The sequence below is a fragment of the Pantherophis guttatus genome, chromosome 16 (assembly GCF_059756535.1).
Source record: "Pantherophis guttatus breed Tessera chromosome 16, ASM5975653v1, whole genome shotgun sequence".
Classification (NCBI taxonomy): Eukaryota; Metazoa; Chordata; class Lepidosauria; order Squamata; family Colubridae; genus Pantherophis; species Pantherophis guttatus.
Window position 1 is genome coordinate 15,077,505 of NC_142078.1, and position 13,628 is coordinate 15,091,132.

Sequence of the window (13,628 nt, forward strand, 5' to 3'; positions counted from 1 at the left end):
CCCTGTCTTATATTTTTTTGAACCCTGAAATAAGCGCTTGGCCTTATTTTCGGGGAGGTCTTGTTATTTCGGGGCGCGTGCAGCAAGACAGGGCTCCTCTCGCCATCTTACCTGAGTTCCAGCTCTGCGTTTAAATATTTTCAGGGAGGGCTTATTTTCGGGGGGGAAGCTTATTTTAGCACATGCACTCAAAAGCCTGATTGGGCTTATTTATCAGGGGTTGTCTTATTTTCGGGGAAACAGGATAGATAGATAGATAGATAGATAGATAGATAGATACATAGAAAGAGAAGAAAGAAAGAAAGAAAGAAAGAAAGAAAGAAAGAAAGAAAGAAAGAAAGAAAGAAAGAAAGACTAGATGACCTCCAAAGTCCCTTCCGATTCTGTGATTCTGTGACGGTCATGCGATTTCTCCTAAAAGCCCAAGGTCAGACTGTCAGCCAGCCCCCTCCTCTCCTTACCACGCCAATCAGGTCCCCCCGTCCGTATTCTCCGGTCAGGTGTTTCTTCCCGTCGTCCAACCTGATAACCGAGCGGAGACGTCCGTTCAGGACAATGTAGGTGCAGTCCGAATGATCCCCCTGCCTACAAAGGAGAACGGGATTAGAGGAAAGGAAGGTTGGCTTGCGAGAAGGAAAGATGTCGGGAACGGGGGAAAGGAAGATGGAGCCGCCAGGACAGGAGGTTTCACGGAGTCCTGAGAAAGGAGGAAAGTGTGTGAAAAAGGGCCCCCAAAAAGCGTGAAAAAGAACACAAAAAGTGTTTTTTCTTTCTCCAGGCAGGACTAACCGAAACAGCTGATGGCCAGCTCAAACAACCCCAATTTAGACCTCCTCCTTCTCCCCTCCTCGGATTTCCAACACTGTTATTAAAACGTAGAGTTATGTGTGGAAAAGCAACCCTCTGGATTTTATTTGCTGTGCGGTGGTCCTCGATTTACAACCGCTGGTTTAGTGACTTTTCAAAGTCACGACGGCGCGGGGAAAAAAAAGAGCAATAGCCCTTAAGACTTATACACCGCTTCACGGTGCTTTTACGGCCCTCTCTAAGCGGTTTGTAGAGTCAACGAATTGCCTCCAACAATCCGGCTCCTCATTTTAGCGACCTCAGAAAGGACGGAAGGCCGAGTTGACCTTGAGCCTGGTGAGACCCGAACCGCCAATGTGACTTTCGGCGAGTCCTCATGCTTAGGGCTGTTTTGGCATCCCGGCCCACCCGTAAGCGCCATTTGGCAACCTTTCCAGTTGGCTTCCAACCAGCAAAGTTGACGGCAGGGTAGAGGCCCTGCAACATCTCCCTTAAGGACCTTGGCACTTTGCTTAACGACTTCAGCAGTAGAGTTCGGGCACTGCCATGCGGCGCCTCACAATGGCTTGTTAAATTTGCCAGCCCCTACTGCGGTCGTTAAGCTGAGGACTATCCCGTCTTTGATCCTTGGGCGATTCCCGAGCTCCTACCTGTAAACGGCACGTCCGGCTTCTACCTCCATCCAATCCAGGGCGAAGTCGATTTGCCTCACAAAGGACGACATGCGCTTCACCACCATATGAGCCACACCCAGGACCACTGTGGGCTGCTCACGCATGATCCTGAAAGGAGAGACCCACGAGAAAGGTTCACCAATGGGGGGGTGGGGTAGGGAAGAGATGAATCCCAAAAGGGCTCATTCAAAGCATTTGGGAGCTGAGCGATTAAGAACATGGTTCCTTGCAAAGCCACCACACACCCCCACCTCCCACAATATAGGTAGTTCTCGGCTTACAGCTATTTACTACAGTAACCATTCAAAGTGACAGCGGTACTAAAAAAGACACTTACAATCAGACCTTGCACTTATGACCGTCACAGCATCCCCGCAGACATGTGATCAAAATTCAGGCACTTAGCAACTGACATGTATTTTTGTATGTATAAATGTCTGTCTGTCTGTCTGTCTGTCTGTCTCTCTCTCTCTCTCTCCCACCCCACCCCACCCCACCCGCCTACCTACCTCTATCTATCTATCTATCTATCTATCTATCTATCTATCTATCTATCTACCTACCTACCTACCTACTTACCTATCTATCTATTATCTATCATCTATCTATCATCTATCTATCATCTATCTATCTATCTATCTATCTATCTATCTATCTATCTATCATCTATCTATCTGTGTCTATCCATCTATCTCTCATCTATCTATCTATCTCTCATCTATCTCATCTATCTATCATCTATCTATCTATCTATCTATCTATCTATCTCTGTCTACAGTATCTATCTCATCTATCTATCTATCTATCTATCTATCTATCTATCTATCATCTCTCTCTCTCTCTCTCTCTCCCCTTCTCTCTCTCTTCTGTTAAGCAAGGATCTACCCAAAGTCCTGATCTGAACCTCTCGACTTCTTTACGCTGCCTTCCTTTCTCCTCCACGCATCCCAGTGATAGTTTAATTAAAGCTGGCTCCAAGAGCCCTCCTACCCTGCCCTTAGTTAGAAGACAGGGACCCTGTATTTAGCACATCACAGCTGGGCGTCAAGTCTAAATGTGTAATTATCTGGCAGCTGCTCCATACTTTAATCCTGGGGTGGCAGAGGCATGCCACTGGCAAAGGCTGGGGCATCCCTGCTCAACTGGCTCTGTCGACACTACCCTGAAGGAGACCATAATTGACCTTGTTTGATTGTCTTCTTCACCGCCCTTTTGCGAAAGTTTGGGTTATGGACCAGCAGAGTCCAGGAAAATATTTGCCAAAAAAGGGCATCTTTCAAGGAACGGAGAAAAAAAATTAGGAAGACGTGAATGCTTTTAAGCTAGGCGAGAGGGAATTCTAGTATCAGTCCAGCCTACGACTTAGATGTTAAGGAGCCAATCCTTCTATTCGAGTGGAGAATGCAAGGTAGTGCTCGACTTACGACCCCCAATTGAGCCCAAACTTTCTTGGGGCGAAACGAGACATTTGTGAAGTGAATTTTTTTGTCCCATTTTGTGACCTTCCTTGCCACGGTCGTTAAGTGAATCACTGCAGTTGTTAAGTCGGTAACATAGCGGTGAAGTGAATCTGGCTTCCCCGTCGACTCTGCTGGTCAGAAGGCCACAAAAGGGGATAGCGTCAGTGGCGGGTTGTTACCGGTTCACCCCGCATTGAGCAAACTGGTAGCAGCGGCGGTGAGAGGCTCCGCCCACCCGCCCGGAAGCTTCTGAGCGAACTGGTAGTGACGGGTTTTGAAACCTGCCTCTGGATAGTGTGACACACACACCAGGGCTCTACATCCATCCTAAATACGAATCGGTAGCCAAGCGTCTGAATTTTGATCGGCGTGTCCATGAGGATGCGGCAACGGTCGCGAGTATGAAAAACAGTCCTTTTTTCCCCCCCCCGTGCCCGTTGTAAGTTTGAACGGTCGCTAAACGAACGGTCGTTAAGTCGAGGACTGCCTGTCGAAGAAGAAGGAGGAGTAAAGGAGGGACTCACTCATAAAAGTGGGACTTGGAGATCGCCAAGAAGGTGCAGTCGCGGTTGGCCTTGATGGTGAAGATCAGCGGCTCTCCCGTGAGGACCGCGAGCTGCCCCACCAGCTCTCCCGGGTGGGTCACAAACAGGCAGGTCTCTTCCTCCGAATCGATCTTCCGCTGATAGACGTGCAAGACCCCCGAGATTACAAACCGGATGCTGACATCCTGCAAGACAGCAAGTCAAACGCACCTGTCAAGTTTGCAGGAAGGCCAAACTTTCCTGCTCCGGAGGCGTTGGAAGAATTTTTACAGAAGGATTCTTTTTATATTTTCCAGCAGCAGACGCAAAAAATAATAATAATAATAATTACAATCCTGGGTTGTTATAAACACAGAATCTGCCATTTTGGCCCAACTTCACTCTCGCGCCCGTTCACATGTTATCTGTCATGCCGCTGTCGGAGTATGACTCTGAGATGGAAGAGGAAACGCTGACAGAGAGTGAGAGAGAGTAGCTCCGTTGGCTGTGGAGGAAACTAGGGAAGGGCAAAGTCGGGCTGGGTAGAGCAGGGGAGAGTTAGAACAAGGGAGAGGGGGTTCTGATGAAGACCAAAGCCCTGTTGTGGTCCGCCAGCAGCCTGTGGAGCTGGCAGCGGAGTCGGACAGTGAGGAGGCTGGGGAGGACAATGGGCCAGTCCTGGAATCTGGGGAAGGCCCGGACGAGGGCTCTGCGTCGGAGGCAGAGAGGGGGCCAGGGCCATCTGGGAGTGATGCACGGACTCCGGAGCCCCCAGAGTCGGACAACAGAGAGGCAGAGGAACAGGAGGAGCCTGTTCCTAGTGCACGCATTCGAAGAGCTGCCAGAAGGCAAGAGCAGCTAAAGCAAAAAGGACGACTTGGGAGTAAGGCCAGGAGATGAGAAAAGAGCAGCAAAGGCTCTTGGGCTCTTTGTAGGAAAGCAACATTGCTACATTTGTTTCTTGTAGGCGTCTCTTGCTCCTGAACTTCGTGGGGTTTTGCCAAGAAAAGCCTTTGGCAGGGTGCCAAAGTAGACAAAGGTTGGTGATAAGGCCGAAGGACTGTTGACGAAGAATTTGTTTTGGACTTAATTTGGACTCAGCTGAGAATGAAGTAATTCTCAGCTGTTCTAATAAAATATGTTTGTTTAGGACTGATTGTATCTGGTAATAACTACTTGGGCCTAGGTCACAACAAGCCCACCCCCTCCTCATCCTAGGGCACCGCAGGGAAGAACGGAGAAGAGAGCAACATGGGCTGTGTGGCTTACGAGGGAGGAAAGGGCCCCGATCCCCTTCACAAGATACACCTGGAGCTGGAGTTTAAAAGAAGAGGCAAATGGGAGGGACGGTTGTCGGGAACAAACACAGAGTTCATGCAAGCATGTTGACTGCTTTCTCTGAGTTCCTGGCATCCTCCCAACTGGTTTAATTTACAGCCGTGCTACTTCAATTCTGGAATTCCTTATCTTGCTTGCCCTGCCGGATTAATTACCTTAGCTTGCCCTGTTGGATTTATGGTGGGAAGGTGTGTCTGCTTACAATGTTTGTGGAAGGGTTTTTCTCCAGACCGGAGAGTAAAGGGCTGTTGGGGGCAAAGTTTGGAGCTAATAAAGGGACTTGTACTTATTCTCTGGCTGTGTTGCCTGTCAGGTTTTGATGCTATCTCAAAATAAATGAATTTCCAAACTGCCGATCTTTGAGGAAATTTTCTCTTTATTGAGCACAGTGATCTGTCCCTGGCTCTTTCGCAGTCAGCACTGACCTTTGCCCCCCAAGCTCTCCCTTTCCGATCCCCAATTCTCTGCGTCTCATTGGCTATCTTCCAAGCCACTCTCCTCATCCCATCTCCGTCAGATCACAGGAATGTCCCCCCTCCTCCCATCTCCGAGGAAACAGAATCTTCAAAGGAATTAAGTAGGCAGAAGTTCAAGCTTCTCCTCTCTTTCCATATGTCAGCGCTGGAACGCTGACATTGCCCTTGGGCCACGCCCCCGGGTCATCAACAGACACTCACCTGGTCGCCTTGTCGTGACACCATCGTCCCTGCCGTGACTTGATGGAGGGTCACTTTCCCGTTCAAGAGAGAGAGATCCTAAACAAGCATAAAAAAGGAACAAAAAAGAAGAGCACTCTGCGTGGGGACTCCTGGGAGAGGCGGGGTGGGGTGGGCAGGGCCAGCCAGGAGTGGGATTTGGGGGGGTTCTCCAAACTGCACAGAATCTTAGCGAAAGGTTCTCCCGAATCCCTGCAAACCCCCAGCAAGCCACCCCTGGTTGATTCCCACCCAAATGTCCCCTTCCGCTAAGATCACTCACGTCCAGTTTCATCAAAGTCAGAAGGTCTTTCTTGGCTGCTTCTAAGATGGTGTTGACCTGCTTGGTGACACCGGATTCCTGGACGGGCGTGTCGTTCTGTGTGTAATGGAAGATGGCCGAAGGCATTTCGGTCACCGTCACGGTTTTCTTCGAGATGGGCTGGGGGGGGAAGGGCAGAGAGGCGGGGGTGGGGGGAATAGAAAAGACCAGGGGTCACTTTTCACACTGCAGATTTAAGAAGATAACTACAAATAATCGGCTGACATTGAAGCATCTTTACTCCGTGACAAACCTTTCAGTTTATTGAATGGAATGGGAATAGAATAGAATAGAATAGAATAGAACAGAATAGAATAGAATAGAATAGAATAGAATAGAATAGAATAGAATAGAACAGAATAAGGAATAGAATAGAGTAGAGTAGAGTAGAGTAGAGTAGAGTAGAGTAGGAGTAAGAGTAGAATAGAATAGAATAAGAAATAATAGGAATAGGAATAGGAATAGGAAGAGAGAAGAGAAGAGAAGAGAAGAGAAGAGAAGAGAAGAGAAGAGAAGAGAAGAGGAGTAACAGAGTTGGAAGAGACCTTATTCCGTATTTGCATTTGGTTTCAAAAAAAAAAAAATTTTGCTTCAAAAAACATTTTTGGTTCCTGGGCGGCATTTTTCCTGACCGCGGAGTAAAGCTTTTTCTTCTCCTGGCACCAAAAAGGCTCGATTTTTAAAAAGTAGAAGCAACACCATTTTTAGACATGGAATTTCATCCTGAAACTCATCCTGGTGTCCATTTTTGCACTTAGTTTCAAAAAAAAAATTTTGCTTCAAAAAACATTTTGGTTCCTTGGCAGGATTTTTCCTGACCGTGGAGTAAAGCGTTTTCTTCTCCTGGCACCAAAAAGGCTTGATTTTTAAAAAGTAGAAGCAACATCATTTTTAGACATGGAATTTCATTCTGAAACTCATCCTGGTGTCCGTTTTTGCATTTGGTTTCAAAAAAAAAAATTCTCTTTAAAAAACATTTTTGGTTCCTGGGCGGCATTTTTCCTGACCGCGGAGTAAAGCGTTTTCTTCTCCTGGCACCAAAAAGGCTTGATTTTTAAAAAGTTGAAGCAACACCATTTTTAGACATGGAATTTCATCAGGAAACTCATCCTGGTGTCCGTTTTTGCATTTGGTTTCAAAAAAAAAATTTGGCTCCAAAAAACATTTTGGTTCCTGGGCAGGATTTTTCCTGACCGCGGAGTAAAGCCTTTTCTTCTCCTGGCACCAAAAAGGCTTGATTTTTAAAAAGTTGAAGCAACACCATTTTTAGACATGGAATTTCATCCTGAAACTCATCCTGGTGTCCGTTTTTGCATTTGGTTTCAAAAAAAAAAATTCTCTTTAAAAAACATTTTTGGTTCCTGGGCGGCATTTTTCCTGACCGTGGAGTAAAGCGTTTTCTTCTCCTGGCACCAAAAAGGCTTGATTTTTAAAAAGTTGAAGCAACACCATTTTTAGACATGGAATTTCATCGTGAAACTCATCCTGGTGTCCGTTTTTGCATTTGGTTTCAAAAAAAAAAATTGGCTTCAAAAAACATTTTGGTTCCTGGGCAGGATTTTTCCTGACCGTGGAGTAAAGCCTTTTCTTCTCCTGGCACCAAAAAGGCTTGATTTTTAAAAAGTTGAAGCAACACCATTTTTAGACATGGAATTTCATCCTGAAACTCATCCTGGTGTCCGTTTTTGCATTTGGTTTCAAAAAAAAAATTTTGCTTCAAAAAACATTTTGGTTCCTGGGCAGCATTTTTCCTGACCGTGGAGTAAAGCCTTTTCTTCTCCTGGCACCAAAAAGGCTTGATTTTTAAAAAGTTGAAGCAACACCATTTTTAGACATGGAATTTCATCCTGAAACTCATCCTGGTGTCCGTTTTTGCATTTGGTTTCAAAAAAAAAAATTGGCTTCAAAAAACATTTTGGTTCCTGGGCAGGATTTTTCCTGACCGTGGAGTAAAGCGTTTTCTTCTCCTGGCACCAAAAAGGCTTGATTTTTAAAAAGTTGAAGCAACACCATTTTTAGACATGGAATTTCATCAGGAAACTCATCCTGGTGTCCGTTTTTGCATTTGGTTTCAAAAAAAAAATTTGGCTTCAAAAAACATTTTGGTTCCTGGGCAGCATTTTTCCTGACCACAGAGTAAAGCGTTTTCTTCTCCTGGCACCAAAAAGGCTCGATTTTTAAAAAGTTGAAGCAACACCATTTTTAGACATGGAATTTCATTGTGAAACTCATCCTGGTGTCCATTTTTGCATTTGGTTTCAAAAAAAAAATTTGGCTTCAAAAAACATTTTGGTTCCTGGGCAGGATTTTTCCTGACCGTGGAGTAAAGCGTTTTCTTCTCCTGGCACCAAAAAGGCTCGATTTTTAAAAAGTTGAAGCAACACCATTTTTAGACATGGAATTTCATCGTGAAACTCATCCTGGTGTCCGTTTTTGCATTTGGTTTCAAAAAAAAAATTTTGCTTCAAAAAACATTTTGGTTCCTGGGCAGGATTTTTCCTGACCGTGGAGTAAAGCCTTTTCTTCTCCTGGCACCAAAAAGGCTTGATTTTTAAAAAGTTGAAGCAACACCATTTTTAGACATGGAATTTCATCCTGAAACTCATCCTGGTGTCCGTTTTTGCATTTGGTTTCAAAAAAAAAAATTGGCTTCAAAAAACATTTTGGTTCCTGGGCAGCATTTTTCCTGACCACAGAGTAAAGCGTTTTCTTCTCCTGGCACCAAAAAGGCTCGATTTTTAAAAAGTTGAAGCAACACCATTTTTAGACATGGAATTTCATCGTGAAACTCATCCTGGTGTCCGTTTTTGCATTTGGTTTCAAAAAAAAAATTTGGCTTCAAAAAACATTTTGGTTCCTGGGCAGCATTTTTCCTGACCGTGGAGTAAAGCCTTTTCTTCTCCTGGCACCAAAAAGGCTCAATTTTTAAAAAGTTGAAGCAACACCATTTTTAGACATGGAATTTCATCGTGAAACTCATCCTGGTGTCCGTTTTTGCATTTGGTTTCAAAAAAAAAAATTCTCTTTAAAAAACATTTTTGGTTCCTGGGCGGCATTTTTCCTGACCGTGGAGTAAAGCCTTTTCTTCTCCTGGCACCAAAAAGGCTCGATTTTTAAAAAGTTGAAGCAACACCATTTTTAGACATGGAATTTCATCGTGAAACTCATCCTGGTGTCCGTTTTTGCATTTGGTTTCAAAAAAAAAAATTCTCTTTAAAAAACATTTTTGGTTCCTGGGCAGGATTTTTCCTGACCGTGGAGTAAAGCCTTTTCTTCTCCTGGCACCAAAAAGGCTCGATTTTTAAAAAGTTGAAGCAACACCATTTTTAGACATGGAATTTCATCGTGAAACTCATCCTGGTGTCCGTTTTTGCATTTGGTTTCAAAAAAAATTTTTGCTTCAAAAAACATTTTGGTTCCTGGGCAGCATTTTTCCTGACCGTGGAGTAAAGCGTTTTCTTCTCCTGGCACCAAAAAGGCTCGATTTTTAAAAAGTTGAAGCAACACCATTTTTAGACATGGAATTTCATCGTGAAACTCATCCTGGTGTCCGTTTTTGCATTTGGTTTCAAAAAAAAAATTTTGCTTCAAAAAACATTTTGGTTCCTGGGCAGGATTTTTCCTGACCGTGGAGTAAAGCCTTTTCTTCTCCTGGCACCAAAAAGGCTTGATTTTTAAAAAGTTGAAGCAACACCATTTTTAGACATGGAATTTCATCCTGAAACTCATCCTGGTGTCCGTTTTTGCATTTGGTTTCAAAAAAAAAAATTGGCTTCAAAAAACATTTTGGTTCCTGGGCAGCATTTTTCCTGACCACAGAGTAAAGCGTTTTCTTCTCCTGGCACCAAAAAGGCTCGATTTTTAAAAAGTTGAAGCAACACCATTTTTAGACATGGAATTTCATCGTGAAACTCATCCTGGTGTCCGTTTTTGCATTTGGTTTCAAAAAAAAAATTTGGCTTCAAAAAACATTTTGGTTCCTGGGCAGCATTTTTCCTGACCGTGGAGTAAAGCCTTTTCTTCTCCTGGCACCAAAAAGGCTCAATTTTTAAAAAGTTGAAGCAACACCATTTTTAGACATGGAATTTCATCGTGAAACTCATCCTGGTGTCCGTTTTTGCATTTGGTTTCAAAAAAAAAAATTCTCTTTAAAAAACATTTTTGGTTCCTGGGCGGCATTTTTCCTGACCGTGGAGTAAAGCCTTTTCTTCTCCTGGCACCAAAAAGGCTCGATTTTTAAAAAGTTGAAGCAACACCATTTTTAGACATGGAATTTCATCGTGAAACTCATCCTGGTGTCCGTTTTTGCATTTGGTTTCAAAAAAAAAAATTCTCTTTAAAAAACATTTTTGGTTCCTGGGCAGGATTTTTCCTGACCGTGGAGTAAAGCCTTTTCTTCTCCTGGCACCAAAAAGGCTCGATTTTTAAAAAGTTGAAGCAACACCATTTTTAGACATGGAATTTCATCGTGAAACTCATCCTGGTGTCCGTTTTTGCATTTGGTTTCAAAAAAAATTTTTGCTTCAAAAAACATTTTGGTTCCTGGGCAGCATTTTTCCTGACCGTGGAGTAAAGCGTTTTCTTCTCCTGGCACCAAAAAGGCTCGATTTTTAAAAAGTTGAAGCAACACCATTTTTAGACATGGAATTTCATCGTGAAACTCATCCTGGTGTCCGTTTTTGCATTTCGTTTCAAAAAAAAAAATTCTCTTTAAAAAACATTTTTGGTTCCTGGGCGGCATTTTTCCTGACCGCGGAGTAAAGCGTTTTCTTCTCCTGGCACCAAAAAGGCTCGATTTTTAAAAAGTTGAAGCAACACCATTTTTAGACATGGAATTTCATCGTGAAACTCATCCTGGTGTCCGTTTTTGCATTTGGTTTCAAAAAAAAAAAATCTCTTTAAAAAACATTTTTGGTTCCTGGGCGGCATTTTTCCTGACCGCGGAGTAAAGCTTTTTCTTCTCCTGGCACCAAAAAGGCTCGATTTTTAAAAAGTTGAAGCAACACCATTTTTAGACTTGGAATTTCATCCCGAAACTCATCCTGGGGTCTGTTTTTGCATTTGGTTTTTTTAAAAAAAAATTGACTTCAAAAAACATTTTGGTTCCTGGGCAGGATTTTTCCTGACGGCAGAGTCACGCGTTTTCTTCCCCAGGCACCAAAAAGGCTCAATTTTTAAAAAGTGGAAGCAACACCATTCCCAGTTTCCGGTTGGACTTCTCAGCTGTTATAATAAAATAGGTTCATTTGGGACTAATCTGTGAATTGTAATTACTCAGTTAGCCTAGGTCATGAGGAGGAGGAGGAGGAGGAGGAGGAGGAGGAGGAGGAGGAGGAGGAGGAGGAAGAAGAAGAGGAGGAGAAGGAGGAAGAGGAAGAGGAGGAGGAAGAGGAAGAGGAAGAGGAGGAAGACGACGACTGTGGAGTCCAGATACTTTCCAAGAATGGTGATTTTCTTGCAGACATTTCATTACCCAGGTAGGTAGCGTCATCAGTGCAAGGACCCCAAAGTTCAACCCTGAGCTACGAATATTCTCTTCTATAGGTCGTTAAACGCCAAAGGAACCAAGAAGGCTAAGAAAAGGTACCTTATAAGCAGTTGTATCCGAGGAAGAAGTATCAATTTCAATCCGGTGCCTATCGCTGACGGCTTCCGAGTCTGATTTAGCTCCACCTGAGTGAGGTACAGATGAAGGACAGAGAAGGTCTTACTTCACACTCGACTCCTCAGCCTTTCCATCCACCCTCTTTTAAAAATATATATACATATTTAGGGAGTGACCCAGAAGAGCACTTACAGGCAGTCCTCGATTTATAGCCCACTCCTTTAGCGACCATTCGAAGGTACATTGAAAAAAAGCAACTTGGGAACGTTTTCCGCAGCACTATAGCAACACCTCCGTGGTCAAAGGATGTAGTAACGCAACCGTGTTACTAAATGAACAATGGCAGCGGTTCACTTAACAACGGTGGCAAGAGAAGGCCGCAAAAGACGGCAGAACTCACTTGGCAACCGCCAAATTTGGGGCTCCGCTGCTGGTCATAAGTCGAGAACTACCTGCACAGCTCAAGGTACGCTCCGGTTACCCTCTCGCTCACCTGCAGCATCCGTATATCCAAAGGGGATGTTCAGAGATAAGCTTCTTCGAAGCAGAAGCTCTGAGCCGGGAAGTTTTCCAAAATCTACAATTGGGAACATCGCAGGTGAGCTTCTCAGCAAAGGAATTGGCTGGCAAATGTAAATAATCCACCTTGGAAGAAATTGCTCAAGAGGGCGAGGGCCGTATTGTGGTGGGGTTGGTTGGAGGTGGAGGCAACTGTTACGCCGTCTAAACCAGGATTGAGGGCTCGCTAACTGGGGTGAACTCTGTGGTCCTCTTTCAAGCTAACCCAACCCACACAATGAGAGGGGGAGGGACAGGGGAGGGAGGGAGGGAGGAGGAGGAGGAGGAGAAAGGAAGGGAGAGAAAGCAAGAGAAGGAAGGAAGGGAGAGAGAGGGAGGGAGGGAAGAAAGGAAGGAAGGAAGGGAGAAAAAGGAAGGAAGGAAGGAAGGTAGGAAGGAAGGAAGGAAGAGGGAGGGAAGGGAGAGAAAGAAAGGAAGGAAGGAAGGGAGGGAGAGAAAGAAAGAAAGAAAAAAGGAAGAAAAGAAAAGGAGGGAGGGAAGGAGGGAGAGAAAGCAAGAGAAGGAAGGAAGGAAGGAAAAGGGAGGGGGGAGGGAGGGAAGGAAGGGAGAAAAAAAGGAAGGAAGGAAGGAAGGAAGGAAGGAAGGAAGAGGGAGGGAGGGAAGGAAGGGAGAGAAAGAAAGAGAAGAAAGAAAGAAAGAAAGAAAGAAAGAAAGAAAGAAAGAAAGAGGGAGGGAAGGAAGGGAGAGAAAGAAAGAAAGAAAGAAAGGAGGGAGGGAAGGAGGGAGGGAAGGGAGAGAAAGAAAGAAAGAAAAAAGAAAGAAAGGAAGAAAAGAAAAGAAAGAGGGAGGAAGGAAGGGAGAGAAAGAAAGAAGGAAAAAAGAAAGAAAGAAAAGAAAAGAAAGAAAGAAAGAAAGAAAGAAAGAAAGAAAGAAAGAAAGAAAGAACCCTCATGGCAAGTAGCCAGAGATAAATTCATCTCTGCTAAAACTCTCTCTTTCCTCAGCCATTAACGTCACCCACTCCGTAGAATCTTCTCAATTGCACTGGCACCCCTCATGCCAAACCGAAGCCTGATCAATGGGGGGGGGGGGGTGTGCCCGTCTTGAGATATGCAAAATCCTTGCCGACGTGACCCCCTTCCAGATTGCCCTGTCCGAGGGCAAAGCGTCACCTGTGGTCTCCAGGGAGGCGTGTCTCTCCAGCTTCTCGGCCCGCTCCTCCTCGGACAGGTTGGACATCTGCCTTTTGACCACTCGGCTGGGGTTGACCCCGGAGGTGACGCTGGCAACTGAGACCAGGGGGATGGCCTGACTCTCCTGGGAGGGCAGAAGAGGCGTGACAAAAAAAATTTGGGTCAGGAAGCCCTGTGGTTGGATGGGCAACCATTTATCTATCCGTGTATTTATTGTCATCTCTCTCCATCCATCTAACCATTCTACCTATTATATCTATCCACTCAACCTATCTATTCATCGATCATCAATTTCTCTCTCTCTCTCTCTCTCTCTCTCTCTCTCTCATTAAATTTATTGACCAACGAGAACTACCTGTATGATGGAGGGCTTTAGAGCGGTGGTGAAATCCAATTTTTTTTACTACCTGTTCTGTGGGTGTGGCTTGGTGGGCCTGTTGGGGCTTGGTGGGCGTGGCTTGGTGGGCCTGGCAGGGGGAGGATACTGCAAA

The 13,628-nt window shown here is 44.7% G+C and overlaps 1 protein-coding gene across 4 annotated transcripts in view; it reads right to left on the minus strand.

The window, feature by feature from the left end:
* The window catches only part of PNPLA7 (patatin like domain 7, lysophospholipase), a 72,824-nt gene that overhangs the window by 44,733 nt on the left and 14,463 nt on the right, over positions 1-13,628 (minus strand). For all 4 annotated transcript variants that reach the window (XM_087879954.1, XM_060684605.2, XM_087879956.1 and 1 more), the window contains 8 exons: positions 13,117-13,261; positions 11,919-12,002; positions 11,408-11,493; positions 5,782-5,940; positions 5,481-5,558; positions 3,466-3,671; positions 1,458-1,589; positions 462-585 (listed from right to left, as the gene is read on the minus strand). In XM_087879954.1, the coding sequence (XP_087736080.1) occupies positions 462-585; positions 1,458-1,589; positions 3,466-3,671; positions 5,481-5,558; positions 5,782-5,940; positions 11,408-11,493; positions 11,919-12,002; positions 13,117-13,261 (1,014 nt within the window). The remainder of the gene's footprint in view (positions 1-461; positions 586-1,457; positions 1,590-3,465; positions 3,672-5,480; positions 5,559-5,781; positions 5,941-11,407; positions 11,494-11,918; positions 12,003-13,116; positions 13,262-13,628) is intronic.